Below are 21,331 nucleotides of genomic sequence, written 5' to 3' on the forward strand. Positions count from 1 at the left end.
CATCTGTGCTTGAAAGAGGATTCAAAACAGAGTCTAAGAAAACTCTTGGTTGTGCCCATGGGGATCCCATTAATCCTTCCCAGGGGAGATGGGAAGGTTACTCTCCTAAGAAAAGGCGTCATCCCTCTCCCAACTCAGCTGCCTGTTAAAGCAGATGGACACAGATTTAACTGGCAGCACAGAATAGCTGGTGTCCAAACAGGTTTTGGTCAGAGATGCACTTTCAGCTCATTGCCAATGAGATATTTGCTGAAGCTGGACTGAACAAATGTTTAGGGAAAACTGCTTAAAGAACATACAGTATTATTTATTCTTTTTTTTCTTTTTCTGGAGGGGAAGTTTATTGTGGAATCCAACTACTCTCTCTTTTTTAAAAAAAATATTTATTTATTTTTGGCAGCGGTGGGTCTTCATTATTGTGTGCAGGCTTTTCTCTAGTGCTGGTGAGCGGGAGTTACTCTTCATTGCGATGCTCAGGCCTCTCATTGCAGTGGCTTCTTTTGTTGAAGCTCCCAGGCTCTAGAGTGCAGGCTTAGCAGCCGAGATGCACAGGCTTAGCTGCTCCTCAGCACGTGGAATCTTCCCTGACCAGGGATCGAACCTGTGTCCCCTGCATTAGCAGGCAGATTCTTTACCATTGGACCACCAGTGAAGTGCCCAACTACTCTCATAGGGAGATCCATATTGAGTACAGAAAAAGAAGAGAGAGCTGGGAACCTGTCTGAATCATATCATCAACCCCAAATAATTGCTTTTGCTGATTCTCTCTCAGCCCAGGCTGATGACTGATGTAGAAAATTTATCCCTGTGCCTGTTGGAAGGATGTTACTGAATATATTGTTGACTGGAGAATCCTCTTCATGACCACTCCAGCCACCTCCAGGTATACTTCTCATCTGGCCCCAGTGTCAACATTCACCTTCTTCTACACAACTGATACTTTTTAGATTATGATCATAGGGAAATATGAAACTGAGCAGGTTTCTCTTTTTGAGTTGACTGCTAGGAAGCTCAGAGTTAAATCCATGACCCTTCCACGTTTCCAGACATCAAAGTCAGCCTAGTATCCATGCTTGATTAAAGTCCTCTTTTGCCTTGCCATGGGTTCTGCTTGATTTCTGATTGCCCAGCCATGGCTCCCTCCTTTAGGTCATTGAATCCCCTTGAACATAATTTTTTTTTCTATTCACAGAGGCCTCCATGAATCATCCATGCAGGTCAGCCTGTTGGGCAGAAGCCAACCAGCAGACAGGGAAGCAAGGCAGTTTAGACCAGTGGCACTCTGAGCCTCTCACTGAGGGACAGAGAGATATTTTGTCCAATGACACACGCCGGGAGCAACTCACTGTGGAGTGCAGAACCCCTGCAGGTCTGCCAAGGCCACAGGGCCAGCAGCTCTTCCAAATGAAAAGCTCAGCCTCTCTCCAATGACTTCTCCTCCTCTCCCACAGGGCACCACTTTGTCTCAGGCTCAGAGACCTACAGTGAACTCTCTTCTCCTTCTCTTCCAACTCCAGACTTCCCTGATCCAGCTTCTAGTGTCTGAGAGCCCAACTGTTCCGGAGGTTACATGGCAGGGATATTTAATCATTAATAAGCAAACCCTTACTGATTAAAGACTGGTCGGTCAATAGATTCACAGTGCTATCTCAGAAAGTACCACCTGATCCTGGAAGGGGAACTGATGGCATTAGAGATTGTTTCTGATCGGGCAGAAGGGCATCACCAACTTACCACGTAAGCTGGTAGCTGGCACCTCTGCCCAAACATGTAGCTAGGCCTTACAATGCACAAACTTGAATTTGACTAACAGTAAAATGTACCCCTGCTAAATGCTGCTATGGGGAATTGAACACTTTAAATAAAACACTGAGAGACAAACATTACTATATCTAGCGTCTGGTCATTTCAGGCCCTTCAGAGTATCCTTCTAGAAGTGATAATGTGAGTGCATACAATTGCAGAGAGACAGTTTCGATCTCTTGATTGGGAAGCTCCCCTGGAGGAGGAAATGGCAACCCACTCCAGTATTCTTGCCTGAAAAATACCATAGACAGAGGAGTTTGGTGGGCTACAGTCCGTGGGGTCACAAAGAGTTGGACACGACTGAGCACACACATACATACAACTGCAGAACACAATATTTGAGATCCACGCATCTTGTTATATGTGAAATACGCCTCAATTAAGAGCAAACCAGAGTTACACTCACGTTGATAGCAGAATTATTCACAACAGCTAAAAGGTGGCAGTGACCTGTGTCCATCAACAGATGAATGGGTAAGCAAAATGCAGTGTACATAATGAAATATTATTCAGTCTTAAAAAGGAAGGAAATTCTGACACATGCTATGAGGACATCAGACTAAGTGAAATAAACCAGTCACAAAGAGACAATATTGTGTCTTCTATGAGACACTCAGAGTAGACAAATTCATAGAGACAGAAAGTAGAATGGTGTTGCCAGAGGTTGTGAGAGGAAAGAATGCAGAGGTGTTGTTTAGTGTGTAAAGAGCCTCAGTTCTGCAAAATGAAAAGAGTTCTGCAGGTTGGCTGCACAACCATGAATGTACTGAACACCAGTGAACTTAAACCACCCCCACTTAAGAATGGTTAGGATGGTAAACTTTATATGTATTTTCATATCTGACTCTTTGCGACCCCATGGACTGTAGCCTACCAGGCTCCTCCATCCATGGGATTTTCTAGGCAAGAGTACTGGAGTGGGTTGCCATTTCCTTTTCCAGGGGGCCTTCCCGACCCAGGGATCGAACCCGGGTCTCCCACATTGTAGGCAGATGCTTTACCATCTGAGCCACCAGGGAAGTCACTTAAGAATGGTTAAGATGGTAAACTTTATATGTATTTTACTACAATTTTAAAGGTGAAAAAGGATTTGAAAGCATACACCAGGGATGACAAACATTTCTCCTGCCAACTGTACTCAATTGTCTGTGGCTGCCTGGGGCACCATCTGGAGCCAGGGTGGGAAAGGGGGTGTTGGGATGGAGGAGAGGAGACACACACATCATCTTCATGTTGATGTTGAAACATTCCTGTTGAGGGAAGGAACTTAGAAGTATTTAATAGGATGCAAACACCACTGAAACAATTAGACATTCATAGAAAGCTAAAAAAATCTGTACAAGGTACTCACAGTTTTTCAGGATTGTTTGCATTGCACACTTCAGCATGGCCGTTACAAACACACCGCCCACCGATGCTGATATCCTTTATGCTGTAATAATACTATAGAACAGAAAACAGAACATGTCAGTTTTACTAAGCCCCAACATAGACTTTACTAATCTTTAACGCACACCTGTACTGACCCTCTTCCCTTCCATCCTGTCTCCTAAGCCTACCTCAGCACAAAAAGGAGCCACATTTGAATGTAACTTTTCTTACAAAAGAAATACATTCTGCAACCAAATGTAATAGCACCCTGCTGAATCTGTCCATTTTTTAAAAAATACCCTGGCGGTCCAGTAGTTATGACTCCGTGCAGCCAATACAGGGGACGTGGGTTCAATCCCTGGTCGCAGAACTAAGATCTCACATGCCACGTGGTCAAAAGACAAAAAAAATAAAAACAGATAAATAAAATGGTACAGTTGTCATGACTAACGAACTATACTTGTTATATTATAAAAAATAATTGGGACGTCCCTGGCAGTCCAGTGGTTAAGACTCTGTCTTCCAGTGCAGGGGATGTGGGTTCAATCCCAGGTCGGGGAACTAAGATCCCACATGCTACGTGGTCAAAAGACAAAAAAATTAAAATAAATGAAAAAAATGGTATAGGTGTCTTGACTAATGATCAAAAATTGTTACATTATAAAAAATAATTGGGACTTCCCTGGCAGTCCAGTGGTTCAGCCTTCAACTTCCAATTCAAGGGGCACGGGTTTGATCCCTGATTGGGGAGCTAAGATTCCACATGCTTCACGACCAAAAAGCCAAAACACAGAACAGAAACAATACCGTAACGAATTTAGTAAAGACTTTAAAAATGGTCCACATTAAAAAAATCTTTAAAAATAAAAATAAACTTTAAAAAGTTTTTAATTAAATGTTTTAAATGCATGAAGAAAAATTACCTTGGCAAAGAAGCACACCTGTGGCTTTTGGGAAAGGGATTGCCTGCTTCCTAGTTTCTCTCTCTTTTTTTAATGTAAAGCTGAGTTCCATATATTGCACAATATACTGCACATTATCTATTTACCAAAAACATAATTCTTGTATCAAACATCTGGCACCAACTGTGTGCAGGTTCCAGGAAAGGAGAACAATATTCACCAAGATGGATTAGATACAGTGCTGAGACTGGCAGGGCCCACCAGCAGTTGTGGACGTCCCCCTGCCTACATCAGGGTGAATAAAGCCACAGGCAGAGGTTCAAGCTCCAAAAGGCCAGACAGCTGCAGACCCAGCTGAGGCTCGTCCCCTAAACCAGTCCAGCCATATGGGTGGCCATCTCATGGATAGGGCACGTTTCTAGCATAGCTGGAGTCTCTCCACTCATGACAATGGGTGGCACTATCTGCCAGCTGCCTTCCTTCCCTTGGCCGGAGATGCACAGGATTCAGTAAGGAATTCAGGGGTGGGAGGTGTAAAATAATCTTTCTCACTGAGATGATGTCACCAGCGAGAATATCTGTCAGGGAGCAAGTCTTTGAACTCACAGGATAAGAGGGGCTTTGTATCTGTTAGTTGTCGCTGAGGTTAGTCATCCTAAACCTCCTCACTCACTCCAAGTTGGGGCTCTGTTCTCATCTCCTCACTAAAAGCTGAGGTGTCTTAGCTTCCTGGCCATGTCTTACTTAGTCTGAAGACATTAACAGCCCCTCTTGTCAATACAGATAAATGCAGTGTTGGAGAGCTTTCTGCGACAAGTGCACACTCAGAAGGTTTCACCACAGAAGTTTCTCTCTGCACACGGGTTAGTGCAACAACGGTAAGAGGGAAGCCCGCCATCTGCCTTCACTCAGCTGCACACGTGATACATGTAACAGGACAGCTGGTATTCTGGGCTCCTCGACTTAAAGAAGCAACCTAGACTGGGGAAGGGGGATTAAATAGGCGGTGCACGCCATAAAAAATTACTTAGTAGGTTCATTTGTACCACTTTTCTAGGTTCCACATATATGTGTTAATATACAATATTTATTTTTCTCTTTCTGACTTACTTCACTCTGTATGACAAACTCTAGACCCATCCACATCTCTACAAATGACCCAATTTTGTTCCTTTATATGGCTGAGTAACACTCCATTGTATACCTGTACCACATCTTCTTTATCCATTCATCTGTCCATGGACTTTTGGAAGAGAAACACCAATGCAGACAACAGACATGTGGACACAGTGTGGGAACGGGAGGGTGGGAAGAATTTGGAGAGCAGGACTGACGTATATACACTACCAGGTGTAAAACAGAGAGCTAGTGGGAAGCTGCTGTATGCCAGGGAACTCAACTTAGTGCTCTGTGATGACCTAGAGGGGTGGGGTGGGGGGGTGGGAGCGAAGCCCAAGAGGGAGGGGATCTATGTATACGTACAGCTGATTCACTTCATGATATAGCAGAAACCAACACAACGTGGTAAACCAATCACACTTCAATTAAAAATTACCTGATAGAGAAGACTACATTCATCTAAGTGAAAAGAAATCCACATACATATGAGTATCCTTACAGCCCTCAAAAAGACAAAAAAACCCAAAAAATGTGGTGAGGACATTTGTGGTGAGGCTCCAAATGTAGAGGAATGGAAGCACAGTCTGGCTACAGTTGATCAGAAAGCCCGGGATTCCCTTGTAAACTCCACCCTCGGATCCAGTTGTAGTTTCCGCGTACAGCAGCTCAGAGGCAGCTAAGGGGGCTGAAATTGTAGGAAACAGGCCGCCCACACTCCAGAGGACTGGCCTTTTGGGAAAACGCTCAAGACTGTAGCGAAACTTGAGTTTTCTCTCTCCCTTCCTTTCCCAGCTCTCTGACTTACCTACACAAGAAGCCAGACTCTATAAAATAGAGCTGGCATCTTCCATTCACCCTCCCAAGTCCACCATGTACCCCTCTCCATCCTGCCCTTTTGCCCAGGGGCTGAACTTTGTGGGATGACAAGGGTCTCTTTTCCTTCAGCCTTTTGCTGGATTTGACCACTGGGAGGCCCGGGGAAGGGATCAGAGGATGGAAGGAGAATGAACTAGGGACATTTATTCTGCTGGTTCCCTCTGTGCCCAGGAGTCAGGGGACTGTCCTGACACTAAGAGTGAGGGATGGCCACCTAACACTAGCAGAGAGTACTGATGCTCACCAATTCTTGCACCCCTTGCTTTTCTCCATTGCATTACCCAGCCTCCTGCATCTCCAAGGGGCCCCACAACCAGTTCCTGCCAATGGCAGTGAGCTGTGTCATTAGGAGACTCATCCTCCCTGTGCTCTCTTTTCCCTCATCAGCTGACCAGGTGCAGGGAATGCGAGGAGGACCTGGGGCCCAACATCCTAGGATGGCTGTGGCTCTACACAGAAACAGCCCGGGTCCCTGAATGACCATGTGGAACTGATCTCTTCTGCTGACCCCATATCAGACCGTGACATGAGCAAAAACTAAACCTTTATTGTATTCATTTCTGGCACTTGGGGACTATTTGTTATAACAGCAGACTAATACCAGGATGGCTGTCATCTTTCGCCTTTCATTTTCTTTGAATATGATGATTTGTCTCTAACAGCCAAACTTTTAAACTACATCTCATATTTCCAACAAGAACAACTCCCACGCCTATGACATTACTGGCTGTAAAGTTTACTTGAAAGCACAGATGTAGAGAACAAACACACAAACATCCAAGGGGGGAATGGGGAGGTGGGATAAATCGGGAGATTGGGGTTGAGTAGTATATATACTACTATGTGTAAAATAGGTAACTATGAGAACTACTGTAGCACGCAGGGAACATTATTCAATGCTCTGTGATGACCTAAATAGGAAGGAAATCTAAAAAAGAGGGGATTATGTACATATAAAACTGATCCACTTGGCTGCACAGCAGAAACTAACACAACATTGTGAAGCAACTAAACTCCAATTTGGAAAAAAAAAAAAAAAAACTTACTTGAAAGAGTTGGAGGCAATGAATTCAACAAGCGAACAAAGTACCAAAAGCTGCTGTCCTGGCGCTGAAGAGCACTACTCACCCACCGGGTGACAGTTGGATCTCTCTGCGCTTTGGAGATGAGGTGTCCAAGAAGGGTGTTGGTTCGGAGAAAACGCAGGCGGATGTTTGTGGCCTTGGTGAACTCCCTCAGGGCGTGAGAGAAAGTAAAATTTTTCGCACCTGGTCGACCATTTATCAAGGACACCACAACCTAAAAGGACCACCACACACACACAGAGAGGAGAAAAAAGTCCTTTTATTAAAGACTTCCCAGGTGGCGCTAGTGGTAAAGAACCTGCCTGCCAATGCAGGAGATGTAGGAGATGCAGGTTCAATCCTTGGGTCGGGAAGATCCCCTGAAGGAGGGCACAGCAACCCACCCTAGTATTCTTGCCCGGAGAATCCTATGGACAGAGGAGCCTGGTGGGCTACAGTCCACAAAGAATCAGACATAACTAAAGTAATTTAGCACACATACAACTAAAGCTCCAAAACTCTTGTTTTCTTTGAGTCATTCGATGTTTCAAAACCTGGGCTCTTGGGTTCTGTAAATCATTTCCATTCACAAACCCTTTGCTGTATCCATGTTGTGGAGCTATAAACACTATGAGACGTTGAAAGTATAATGTTAAAATCTATGAATATAAGGAAACAATTTTTGTCAAGCTGCATTCAAGAAAGGAAGCTAAAGTAATCTAAAAACCTAAATGATGTTGAAAAAAGGAAGTCTCTGGATATAAACAGTGAAGGGGACAAGGAAATCTATTCAAAACCCAGGTTTTGTTTATCTTTTTTTTATATTTTTGAATTTATTTATTTATGACTCACTGCTTCTTTGTTGCTGCGCAGGGGCTTTCTCTAGCTGTGGTGTGAGGGCTTCTCATTGCAGTGGCTTCTCTTGTTGCAGTGCACATGCTCTGCAGTGGGGGCTCAGTAGTTGCAGCAAACAGGCTTAGTTGCCCCGGGGCATGTGAAATCTTCCCAGACCAGAGGTCACACCCATGTCCCCTGCATTGGCAAGTGAATTCTTTACCACTGGACCACCCACGTTTTGTTTTAAAGCTTGAGGAGATGAAGTACAAGTCCCAACCATTCATTAAGACATGAGCCACTGACCCATCCCTGGAAGATATTGGATACAGCTGCTCAAGAAAGATCTCCCTTTCTAAGGAGAATGAGACTGACACCCTTTAAAGACGCTCAGTTGAAACTCACTCCATGGAATTCTTCTGATTCCTACCACGCTATTTTCTCATCTTCCCTAACAATAGCTTGGCTGACTTCACAAGGAACACATGCAACCCTCCCCGACAAATGACACCCATCCTGCCAAAAAGGATCAGGGTTAGCTCTGCCACCACCCCTTATCCCCCTACTCCTATGGGAGATAAAGTGTTTGTGAAGCAGTGGGAGGGGGTCTTCACCGCAATCACCAGTGATCCACTTTTTAAATATTCCAACAGAAAAAGAGTCTAAGACCTATGGGCCTTGGATTCAGAATCCTGACTTCCCAAGAAAAATCAAAGACCTCAAATAGAATTTCCAATGTCAATTATAGTTCAATTAAAAAAAAAAAAAAAGAATTTCCAGCAACTCAATCTGGGCGTCTTCAACATGGTTTCTTTCCATCTACGTTAGATTTCCTTGAAAATGCAAGTTTCACAATTATAAAAAAATGTGCATCTTCATGTTCATATTTAAGTCTTATCTCTCAAGGCCTCTCAAAGCTACTTACCTCACCATTTTCCAATGGCACAATCCGGGAATATTCCGTAGTACAAAGTACATCATCATCTCGAGTGATAGCCCTGTTTGCTTCCTGCCCAAACTGTTCCAAACAGTCTACTTTAGAATCTAGGAAGGAAACGTTAATATTGTACAATAAAATATTGTCCTCTTTTAAATTTCTTAAGAAATCTTATGTTTCCTTAAGAAAATACACAGAAAGGGAAAGACCAGAGAAGCGTTTACGATATTTAGGCAGACTCTTAGAATGAAATTCTTAATTCATGAAAGAAAAACCAAGCCATTTCAGGCCACTTAAATATTGGCCACTGAATGCCCTGTTGCGACTTTCAACAGGAATAGTCTGAAGATTTCTTTCTAAAGCTTCACTCTTCCTTAGACAAGTTTACCCTTTAAGGAGCATTCCTGGAAAACCCAATGCCTTTATAGCAAGATTCTGGTCCACTTCAATTCATCATAGGGTTCAGAGACTCAGAGATTCTTCATTAGTGAAGATGACAAGGTCAAGGTAAAGAACGTGAAAAGGCAGGATCCATAAAGATGGAACTTACTTCCTAGTTCTACGTAAAAGGAAATGGAATGAAGCTTTTTCCCAGTTACAGATACACTGCGTACATGCATGCTAAGTCACTTCAGTTGTGCCCCAAGTCTTTGCGACCCCATGGACTGCAGCCCACCAGGCTCCTCTGTCCATGGGATTCTTCAGGCAAGAATACCGGAGTGGGTTACCATGCCCTCCTCCAGGGGATCTTCCTGACCCAGGGATCAAACCCACATGTCTTATGTCTCCTGCGTTGGCAGGCAAGTTCTCTACCACAAGCACCACCTGGGAAGCCCTATAGATACACTGCTTCCCCCTGAACAGTAGCAAGAACCATTATCATAAGAGGTGTTTCAACCCCAGTTATACATGTGTATCCCTGGTACTCATGCACACATGCTTGAGAAACGGATGTTCCAAGGGTAAGCTAGAAAGTTAAAACAGACCAGCCCCTGACATGCCACACTGAAAGGTTAACTTTCTAGTTAAACCCACAGTCTTGATCTGCTGCAAATAATTCAAACCCCTCATAACATGGTAGGCAAGACTACTTACGAGCAAAATATTGCCAAGGTGAGTAGGTGCTTCCAAAGTCAACAGATCTTTCCAAGACCCAAAGATCAGGGCGAGGAGAATTGGCAAATTTGATTAAAACATAGGCCACCTGGAAAAGCTGATAGAGCAAAAGATAAACAGTTATTCAACTCACCTTGTCTATCCAAACCCTCCACCATCTCTATGGGATGCTGGTTCCCAAGCTGACGCATCTAGCCACACCCCTCCCGAGATCCAGGTGCCATTTCTAACTGCCGACTGGACCTCTCTAGCTTAACATCTTCACATCCAAAGTCATCATTTTCCTTCCTCCACTGAATCTATACATTAATCTTTGTCACATCTTAATCATTATACCCTTGAATTTCAACCAACCTACACAGCACCTTCAAGTCTGTACATTCAGAGATGTCTGATGTCCAACAACGGTCATCATATGCTAAACTCTTCCAAGACCTGGAGAAGACAGTACAGCTCTAAGCATCTCCCAGGAGTGACACGGCCCTGATCCAGGTCTTGGAGAGCTCATGGTTGCAGGATGAGACCTAAGCAGCTGCATGGTAGAGAGGAGCATCTCTGACTCCTGTGTCATCTCCATTCATCACCTCTTCTCCTGATTTCTCTCCCTCTCATTGATTTTCTTGTTCATCCTCATCACTCTTTGCCCACGGCCAGGATAATGCCAAGGTATGAATGAGATGAAATGCAGCATTGGTCCAGATTCTTTAGCCTCCCACCCTGGAATCCCAGCATGCCTCAGTGATGGACTCCAGGAGTCCTTGCAAGCTACTGCTGCCCCTTCCCTCAAAACTCATCTGGCTTGCCTGTGAACCCTAAGAATCTATGTGTTCATCTAGGATGACAAGGAACATGGGTGTTAAACAAATATGCTAACATGTTAATGAATGAGGATTATCCCCATCCCCCATAATCCCCAACCCCAGGGGACAGATTCAACAGTGCCTTTGAGAAGAGAACTCTGCCAGCCCTATTTGATAAAGTAAATTTATTTAGCAGGCGAATGGACCTTCCAGAATCAGGCAAATTGATGAGGATATAAATGCAACAAGCTTGAAGTACAAAAGAACAGGAAGGATTTGGCATAGATAAAATAAAAAAAAAAAAAGCCTAAAAATCTCCATATATTAGTCCTTTGATGCGTATGGATTTATTATTTTGGTATAGCTGCATCTAATAGGAGCATGACCATGGACAAGATTACCACCATTTAGCCTTGCTTTTCTCATCTCCTAAGCAATTATAATTTTCTCACGGGTTCTTGCTGGGAGTGAATAGTATACCATTAAGCACTCAGCACTGTGGCTTTCTTGAGTGGGCTTCCACAACTATCAATAGAATGGACCATGAAACTGGACCACTAGTTTTCAAGTCCTAACTTCACCACTGATTAACTGTGTGACCTTGAGCAGAAAAAAAAAAAAAAAAAAAGAGGACTCTGTCACCTTATTAACTAGCCCAGTACAGCCATTTTAATAATGAGTTCAACTAGTTAGAGAGAGAGGCAGTACTCAGACCCTGCGGGACCCTTTTACTCCTTAGGGGGAGGGAAATAAGGGATTTCATTTTTATATTGTTCACATACAATAGTACGGTAGGTATCATTTTTTTTTTAAAGTCTCAGAACTACTAGCTAATTGTAAATGTTCTAAACTCGATGTCAAAGCCAAAATTTCTAGGATGATGATTCTCAAATTTTAGTCTCAGAACACCTTAACATTTTTAAAATTATTGAGGACTTCAAAAAGCTTTTCTTTAAGTGAACTATGTCTATTAATTAATAAGAACCATATTAAAAATGAAAGCTGAGAAAAATTTAAAATGTTTATTACCAACTAATTTAAAATAATAAACCATTAATGTTAACATAAATACCTATTTTACGAAAAATACCATATATTTTTCAAAACATAAAAAATTACACTGAGAACAGTGGCTTTGATTTACATTTTTAAGATCTCTTTCAATGTCTGCCTTCATAGAAGACAGCTGGATTCTCATACTTGTTGTAATATGTTTTGGTTGAAGTACTGGAAGAAAATTTGGCCTCACATAGATCCAGGATAGGAAAAAGGACCTCCTAGCTTGGGGACCTTCCTAAAAGGTCTCAGGAATCACACCGGTTCTCAACCACACTTTGAGAACCATTGCTCTTGGTCACAGAGACTATTCTTCACTCTAAGATGTCCAATTTCTTACTTCTCAGTGGAAGGAAGAACTGTCATACCAATTACAGAAATCCTAAGTTCAGTTGGTTTAGTCCCAAACACTTGTTCTTTGATCTTGGAAAATCTGCTTCCCTGGGTTCAGATTAACATTCTCAGATTGTCTACCCATCCTTGGAAAAAAATGATCCAGTCTCATGGAGAAAAACTAATTCAGAATGGTAAGGTACTCTAAAAACCATAAAGCAATCCCTAAAGATAGGAGAAATAAATCCCAGAAGACATGCACCATTATTACATATTGAAGGAATTCATAGGAAATCTGAGAACTCCCAGTTTGAAGAATCAGAAGAGATATGTTTCTCTTAAAAACTACACATCTTGGGACTTCCCTGGTGGCCCAGTGGTTAGGACTCCGTGCTGCCAATGCAGGGGATGGAGGTTTGATCCCTGGTCTAAGAATTAAGATCCCACACGCCATGCAGCACAACCAAACAAAAAAAGCGGCACATCTCTCTTAGATCACATCAAAAGAAGACTGCTTTTAGATATGTGAGAAAGAGAGAATACAAATGAAACATTTCAGGATAGAAATCGTTTAAACATTCTTAATTTCTTCCATGAGAATACTATAATCATAGCATGCCCCCTAAGACACTATTTATTCAATAGTGTATGATTTAATGGTTGCTATATTCTAGGTACCATATATGTTAAGCATCTCACAAATATTCTCACAATAAAAGTGAAATTTCATTAATTCCACTTTACATATGAGGACAGTGTGACTCTGAGAGGTGAAACAACGTGCCCACATTTTGCAGGTGTAAAAATCCAGCACTTTTGTATATTCTACTCACTGATAATTAGCAATGCCACCAAACCTGATCAATCTTATATATGATCTGTTTCATCCTGAGGGAAATAACTGTCAGAGGAGCTCTAAACATCATTATTTCTAAATAGGCTAAGATTCCATTATAGGGAGCCAGGAGGTAGGGAACTATGTGATAATACATCTTGATGGATATCTGAGTACATTGGTTTTCCAAAGCTGCACTTTCTGCTACCACAAATTCTCATCAATGAAATAGCCTTGGTGGTTCAGAGGGAACCTCTCTTTGTTTTGCTTCATCCTACTCTGAGATAATGCGTGATTCCTTGAAAGCAGCATAGCATTTAAAAATCCGACATTGAGGGAATTCCCTAGCTGTCCAGTGGTTAAGACTCTGACCTGCCAATGCAGGGAGCATGGGTTTTATCCCTAGTCAAGAAACTAAGAACTATAAGGGCTTCCCTTATAGCTCAGTTGGTAAAGAATCTGCCTGCAATACAGGAAGATCAGGGTTCGATTCCTGGTCAGGAAGATCCTCTGGAGAAGGAAATGGCAACCCACTCCAGTATTCTTGCCTGGAGAATCCATGGACAGAGGAGCTTAGCAGGCTGTAGTCCATTGGATTGCAAGAGTCGGACATGACTTAGCAACTAAACCACCATCACCAAGGTACTAAGATTCCACATGCTGAGTGGTGTGGCCATAAGATTTTAAAAAATAAAAATTAAAAAACCCCACATCTAACAGCAAGGGAAGACATACCACAGTATTCCCGAGCCTTCCACATGGATCTAGTTTAATAAATCCTGGGATCCCACCATGTACCAATAGGACTTTCCACTCCAAATGTTTCCCTTCCATTTTTGTCTTACGCACTTAATTCTGAGATGCCTCAGCACCTGTTTCTGTGCCCAGACACTGGGAGGCCACATTTCATTCCTTCTGAGTCCATCTGCACTGACAGACTCTGCTTCTCTCTCCCCACCACCGCGGTTCAACTGGCAGTGGTTTCCTGCCAAGCTCTCCTGTGTGGCCGCCAACTTCCCCTGAATGTACAGATTCAAGACAGCACTGAGAGCCAGCCTCCAGAGTGGGTTCACAGTGGGTTCATGTATGTTAAGCCAACAGGTAATGGACTTATTCTCTTCTCCTTGATAGTTTTAAATGCTGTGCCTTCTAAATGGCTCCTTGTGTTAACCCGAATTATCAGTTACTTATGTTTGCTCTTTGATCACTCAAAATACCTCAAACAGCATGAGCCACACTTGAGACTCACGGATGTAAAGGAGGGCCCTTGGTGAAACAAGAAAGCACCAGGCTATGGAGCCACTCGAAGCAGAAAAGAGAAGGCCACTCTGTGCATTTTTGAAGAAATAATATTTGGGAGATAAAGTAAAGAGGGATAAGTAACTGAGAAGGATTGAGTGGTCATTCTTTCTCCATGTGTTTATGAGATAAGCTAAGATGGCTTGAATGTTGCTGATGAGCATTTAGGTGGGGGTACAAAGTAGTCTTTTAAATAAAGTTTTAAAAAATATATTTATTTGGCTGCACAGCATCTTAATTATGGCATGCAAACTGTTAGTTGCGGCATGTGGCATCTAGTTCCCCAAACAAGGATCAAACCCGGGCCCCCTGCAGTGGGAGTGTAAAGTCTTAGCCACAGGACCACCAAGGAAATCCCTAAATAATGTTTTAATGAAGCAGATAATAATCATAAGAAGGCATGCACGCTCAGTCCAATTCTTTACAACCCCATGGATTGCAGCTCGCCAAGTTCCTCTGTCCATGGGATTCTCTAGGCAAGAATACTGGAGCGGGTTGTCATTTTCTCCTCCAGGGGATCTTCCCCCAACCCAGGGATCAAACCTGAGTCTCTGGCAGTGGCAAGCAGATTCTTTACCACTGAGCCACCTGGAAAGCTTCAGCCCAAGGCACTTTGACTTAAAAGCCTTCAGGGAGAGAAGGTGGGATGAGCCAGCCCTGTCTGATCCTCATGCTCATCACCCTGAAGCCTCTGAGACTCCAGCTCCTACAGCCCAGCATCTATTCATTCCTCCCCAGATGCAGGTAGTAGGTGTTCAACGAATGCCAAGAATGAAGGGCTGAGTATTAAAGTTGTGCAGTCACCACCTAGTTTGGGGGGAGGGGGCGGGCACCCGTTGGCAACACAGAGACAGAGGTGAGCCCCAAAGTGTTCTCGGCAGTGGCCTGCTAATGGCAGGGAAGAATCAATTTCCAGCAGCAAGTCTCTGACCCATCAGTTCTGTGACTCTTAAGTCCATCACTGAAGCACTTGGCAATTTTATTTCATTGTCCATAAAATCATAATATAAAACAATCATAAAAGATATTTAATACATAGGTGAGGGACAAGAATATCCACTTCATACAAATTTTACATTCTCCATTTTAAAAAGCACCGTTAAGCTCTGTGTCATATATCTGTTTTCATATGACATTCCCACTAGACTGACATCTCTGTGTCTTAATCACTCCTATTGCCTCAGAGTAGGTGCTTAATAAATGTCATTGAATCGAAATGAAATTTATTAAATGGGACATGTGAAACTGTAAAATATTATGCAAATGTATTTAAAGCACATCCAAAATTAACTTCTAACTCAACTAAACAGGACACCTTCCTTCAAAAAGTCTTAAGTTATAATGTGAAATAAATCTGGTATCACAGTTTTATAATTTGATAAACATTGTTCCACAATGCAGCATTTCCTGATTTGCTTCTTCCGACTTTCTATTTTGCATAATTCTCAAACCTACAGGAAAGCTCAAAGAACAGTACAATGAATATCCCTACACTTTTCACTTAGATTCACCTAATGTTAACATTTGCCACGTTTGTATTTTCTCTCTTTTTGTGTCTGCACACACACATATACCTTTTTCTAACCTTTGAAAGCAAATTTCAGATATCATTATGATTCGGCTCTAAATACTTCAGCATGTATCTTCCAAGAACATGGACATTTCTTCTACATAAACAACATTTTGATGCCCATCAAATTTTTATCATTAAAAAAAAAATCATATATCATCTTGAATTGGATATTTGAGTTTCCCTGATTCTCCTAAAAATGCCCATTTTATTTTTCCAATCCAGGATGCAATCAAGGATTATGTATAGCATTTACTTGTCAAATCTCTTGTCTCCTTTAATCTAAAGCAGTTCTGTGATTTTTCTTTTATGGTACTGGCATCTTTCTATCACAGAAATGTTCCCCTATCTGAATGTGTCTGGTTATTTCCTCATGATCTGATTCAGGGTAAACATTTTGGCAGGATTACTACCCGTGGGACATCCTCTTCTCGTGGCATCATGCCAGGGGATACAGGATGCCAGGCTGTCCTCTTAACACTGATGCTATGTTTGACCATTTGTTTAGATGTCCACCAGATTTCCCAATTATAAAGTTACCTTTTCCTGTGTCATTAATAAGTAACCCATAGAGAGACATTTTAAAACATTTATTTTAAATAACTGAATTACAAATGTTCCTACTATCTATGTAAAAATACAAGTAAGAGTTATGAAAAATAAGTCCCCAAATCCAGAACCAAACAATTATATTTCCTTTGAGGCTCATGCCCAGTTGAAAAGTTTATCTAATGAGCTAATGTTATAGATGGACAGGGAGGCCTAGTGTGTTGCAGTCCATGGTGTCACAAAGAGTCAGACACGAATGAGCGACTGAACTGAACTGAACTGAATGTTATAGAAACTTTTTAATTGAGAAGAAAAATGCAGGTCAAGTGGAATTAAACTCCATTTTAGTAATCTTGTTTGAAAACTTCTTACAAAATGAAATACAATCCCCATTAAACAATCAAGTCCAGTGACAAAAATACGGCTCTGCTGGCCTGAAAACAGATCCTTTTAATCCTGGTCCAAACAGCATGTCTGCCAACGGCTTGGCGAGGACATTTCTTTCTTGTGGGTTTATCACCACCCTGCCCTATGAAATCCAGACGTTGGCACCATCGGAAAGAGAGTGCTTGGGAGGAAAGTCACTATGTCCCTCAGCTCCTCTTACTGTTTCCCAAAAGCACCTGCCCCCCTTTGAGAGAAGGTAGAGCATTCCAGAAACTTAAAGGAAGGGACTTAAGAGGTCCCAGGTCAATCTCTCGCCCCGTGAAAGAACCTTCACCCCAGAATCTCCTTAAGAGAAAACACATTGCATTGCTAACAAGTTCTGGCCACTGCATGTTTCCTCGCTGTCTTGAAAATTTTTTCTCATAATTCCTCCTCCTGTTCTTTGAAGTAGCACAGATTTCTACCATTTATCCCACATGACCGCCTGCCCAGAATTTAAATACCAACAACACATCTTCCCAGGCTCCTTTTAAGGAATTAAGATTCAAGTCACCAGGAGGCAAGGATTAGGGTAGGAAGTGGGAAGGAAAAGAGAATTAAAAAATCTTACTTCCTCATTAAAAATAACTACAATAACCCCATGCAATAAAACCCTGAGCTGAAATACAGTCTAAAGATTTGGATCACTACAATAACTTGAAAAATGACAAGACTGGTATTTTTCAGTGGAAGATTTCAAGAAGAAAAATCAAAAGGCAGGGAGAAGGTGAAACATTTGCATCTATATTTCATGATTGATGAATTCTTAACTCTGGAGGAAAAAAGTGACTGAAGACATACAGCATGGTTTTCAGTCCTTGTAGATGTTAACTATTCAATATCATTTCCTAAGGAGACTCAAAGGGTAGAGTTTGACATTAACATATGTTACTCAAGAGCATTTTGTCACAACTAAATTTTACAGATAGATTTGGTGATGATTTTAAATAAGCTGAGGATTGTATAGTCCATGGGGTCACAGAGTCAGACAGGACTGTGCGACTTTCAATTTCACTTTTTTTACTTTCCCTGGTAGCTCAGCTGGTAAAGAATCCGCCTGCAATGCAGGAGACCCCGGTTCGATTCCTGGGTCGGGAAGATCCTGTGGAGAAGGGATAGGCTATCCACTCCTGTATTCTTGGGCTTCCCTGGTGGCTCAGCTGGTAAAGAATCACCTGCAATGTGGGAGACCTAGGTTCAATCCCTGGGCTGGGAAGATCCCCTGGAGAAGGGAACGGCTACCCACTCCTATAATCTGGCCTGGAGAATTCCATGGACTGTAAAGCTCATGGGGTCGCAAAGAGTCAGACATGACTGAACAACTTTCACTTTCACACTTTCACTTTAAATAAGCTGAAGCCCTTTGGAACCCAAAAACTGAGCTCACCTTCACAATGAAGTCCAACATTTTATCCAACTCGATTGCTACAATGAACTCTTGGGGAATTTTTTTGTCCAGGACTTGATTCTCCCTGTAAAACTCACTTTCCCTCATTCACAGTTTTTTTTTTTCTAATTTACAATAAAATGGAGGATGACATTTAGTTCACTCCCTGAACCAATAAATAGCATTGGAATTTGTTTGACAAAGTATGCAGGACAAGGGAAATGATAATCATGTTCTTCCAAGGCAAAGAGATTTAAATAACTCAACTTTAATAATCAGCAACCAAGGTATCTAATTCCTCCTTGAATCTACATTTTTAAACTCCACAACTCCTAAAAAAATATTGATCTCTACACATGACTTATACCATGAAGAAGTTCAACAAAATATTTCTCAATGATTATGACTTACTGTAAATCAGATTCTAAACGATGTTATTTATCATCATTTTTCATAAACAAGTCCACACCCTCCATCATGTTCCAGTCCTCCTCTTTGCCAATATTTTTCTCACTGGAGAGTATTCTCGGGACTTTCCAAGACTACTCAGCATACTGACTCAGCATATTCCTTTTTTATTAGTCTGCATTTTTGCGGGGGGAATGAGCTTTAGGCTGAAGGGTCATTTCAAGTCAGCGGCTAAGATTTCATACTCCAGTGCAAAGGGCCCGAGTTCGATCGCTAGTCAGGGAACTAGATCCCACATGCCGCAATGAAGATCGAAAATCCTGCATGCCAGGGACCCGGTGCAGCCAAATAAATAATAAATATTTTTAATATTATTTTTAAAAAATGAGTATTCTCATTTGTAGCCGCATTCAGAATGCTCCTTTCCTAAATTTAGTTGTCACATTTCCTACCTTCTCCTTCTGCTACATTTTTCTTCAGATGCTAAATCAGAGTGTTACCTAAGGCTAAAATCATCCCTTTGGCTGGATTTCCAATGCTCTTACTAATGGCAGGGCACTTTGGAGACCCTTTTGACAGCAGCTGTGCTTTTCTGTAAGGAATAATGCTGGTCACTTAAATTGACTCAGCATATTCATTTTTGTTAGTGAGCATTTTTTTTTTTTTGAATGAGTTTTAGGCTGAAGTGTCATCTCAAATCAGCAGAGCTATAGATTAAATATTCATCTTAGAACCTGTTCTTTGGCCAAAAGCTGTCTTTACTTTCTGAACATGAAATCCCCTAGAGTGGCAGTTCGAAAAGTGGATGGTATCGCCCTCTGGGGTCTTTTATTGGTTGTCATAACCAATGCTCAGTCACGTGGTCGTGTCTGACTCTTCGCCACCCCACGGACTAGCCCGCCAGGCTCCTCTGCCCATGGGATTTTCCAGGCAAGAATACTGGAGTGGGTTGCCATTTCCTCCTCCAGGGGATCTTCCTGACCCAGGAATGGAACCCGAATCTCCTGCATCTCCGGCACTGGAAGGCGGATTCTTTACAACTGAGCCATCAGGTATTCACAATAACAAACCCCAGTATGGAGAAAGACTATGCATATGAAGAGACTTCAACCTCCACCCTGAGAAAGATCATGGCCAGGTCTGGGTGAGGAGTCTGGAGAAAGGGACCTGACAGAGGTTTTGTCTTTTGCTTGTTGGACTTCGGAGGATCCAAATGCCCTTCCCACCATATGAATCCTTCCCACCTTATGAATTCTGCTGGGAACAGAATGCACTGATCCCTTTAGAAGCTGAAAAATGCCAGTTTTCCAACTCCCCTGACAGGTAAGTCAGCACGGGTGCCTGATCCGAGCTCAAGGATTAGATGTCTCCTTCCAAGATTTTGCATCTAGAGCAAATGATACCAAAAGTTAGGGACACTGAAGAATTGTTTCTGGAAGCTACAAATATGGCAGCCCCATCCGGCTGCTGGGGAAGTGACGACACCAGCAGGAATGTACCGAGTCCAGAGTCCAGACTCCAAGCTGACCTGGCCATCAACCAGCCACAGCCACCAGCACTCAGCCACAGCTGAGTCCTCAAAGAGGGACCTGTGGTTCTGACTGTGCAGCCTCCTTGGTTTCTGCCCATTTCCTGAACCTGATTCTCTGAGATCCTCAGACCCCCTCCCCACTACCCCACATCCTCTCCCTCCATCCTCGAAGGTGACTCTTTCACCGCTAAAATTAAGACTATCAAAAAGGAATCCCTTGCCTTCTCATCCCAAATCCATGAGCACACTTACATCTGCAAAGCCCTCTCTTTCCTTCTGGACCAACAGAGCAGGAGCCTCCCCACTCCTCTGCAAAAAGCCAATCCCTCCCTCTGTGCTCCGATCTCATTTCCCTCCTGCCTTCTGTTGGCTCCTTCCCATCAGCTTTTATCTTATGTATTTATTTTTTAATTAAACTATAGTTGACTTACAATATTAGTTTCACAAGTGCAACATACTGATTCAACATTTTTATAGATTATATTCCATAGAAACTTATTATAAAACATTGACTATATTCCCTATGTTGCACATCACATCTTTGATTATTTATTTTATACCCAGTAATTTGTACCTCTTAATCCTTTTTCCCTATCTTGCCTCTCTCTCATACCTCTTCCTACATGTAACCACTAGTTTACTCTATCTGTGAATCTGTTTCTATTGTATTTGTTCATTTGTTTTATTTTTTAGACTCCAGTGATTAATGAAAATCCATGGCTGATTCATGTCAATGTATGGCAAAAACCACTACAATATTGTAAAGTAATTAGCCCCCAACTAAAATAAATAAATTTATTTAAAAAAAAAAAGAAAGAAAGAAAACATATAGAGGCTTCCCTTGTGGCTCAGTGGTAAAGAATCCACCTGCCAACACAGGAGACATGGGTTTGATCCCTGATCTGGGAAGATCTCACATGCCTGGAGCAACTAAGCTGGTGCTCTAGATCGCAGGAGCTGCAACTACTGAACCCACATGTTGCAACTGCTGAAGTCCACATACCCTAGAGCCCGTACTCTGCAACAAGGCAAATCACCACAATAAGAAGCCCAAGCACCACAACTAGAGAGTAGCCCATGCAGCAATGAAGACTCAGCACAGTAAAAATATA

At 42.2% G+C, this 21,331-nt stretch overlaps 1 protein-coding gene across 5 annotated transcripts in view; it reads right to left on the bottom strand.

The window, feature by feature from the left end:
- Positions 1 to 21,331, bottom strand: part of LAMA3 (laminin subunit alpha 3) — a 257,192-nt gene that overhangs the window by 185,245 nt on the left and 50,616 nt on the right. For all 5 annotated transcript variants that reach the window (XM_081563208.1, XM_081563206.1, XM_081563204.1 and 2 more), the window contains exons 3-6: positions 10,005 to 10,122; positions 8,898 to 9,016; positions 7,203 to 7,373; positions 3,158 to 3,249 (exon numbers count right to left, since the gene is read on the bottom strand). In XM_081563208.1, coding sequence (XP_081419334.1) covers positions 3,158 to 3,249; positions 7,203 to 7,373; positions 8,898 to 9,016; positions 10,005 to 10,122 — 500 coding nt within the window. The remainder of the gene's footprint in view (positions 1 to 3,157; positions 3,250 to 7,202; positions 7,374 to 8,897; positions 9,017 to 10,004; positions 10,123 to 21,331) is intronic.

Source organism: Giraffa tippelskirchi, chromosome 14 (assembly GCF_054371585.1).
Source record: "Giraffa tippelskirchi isolate mGirTip1 chromosome 14, T2T-mGirTip1v1.2.pri, whole genome shotgun sequence".
Lineage (NCBI taxonomy): Eukaryota > Metazoa > Chordata > Mammalia > Artiodactyla > Giraffidae > Giraffa > Giraffa tippelskirchi.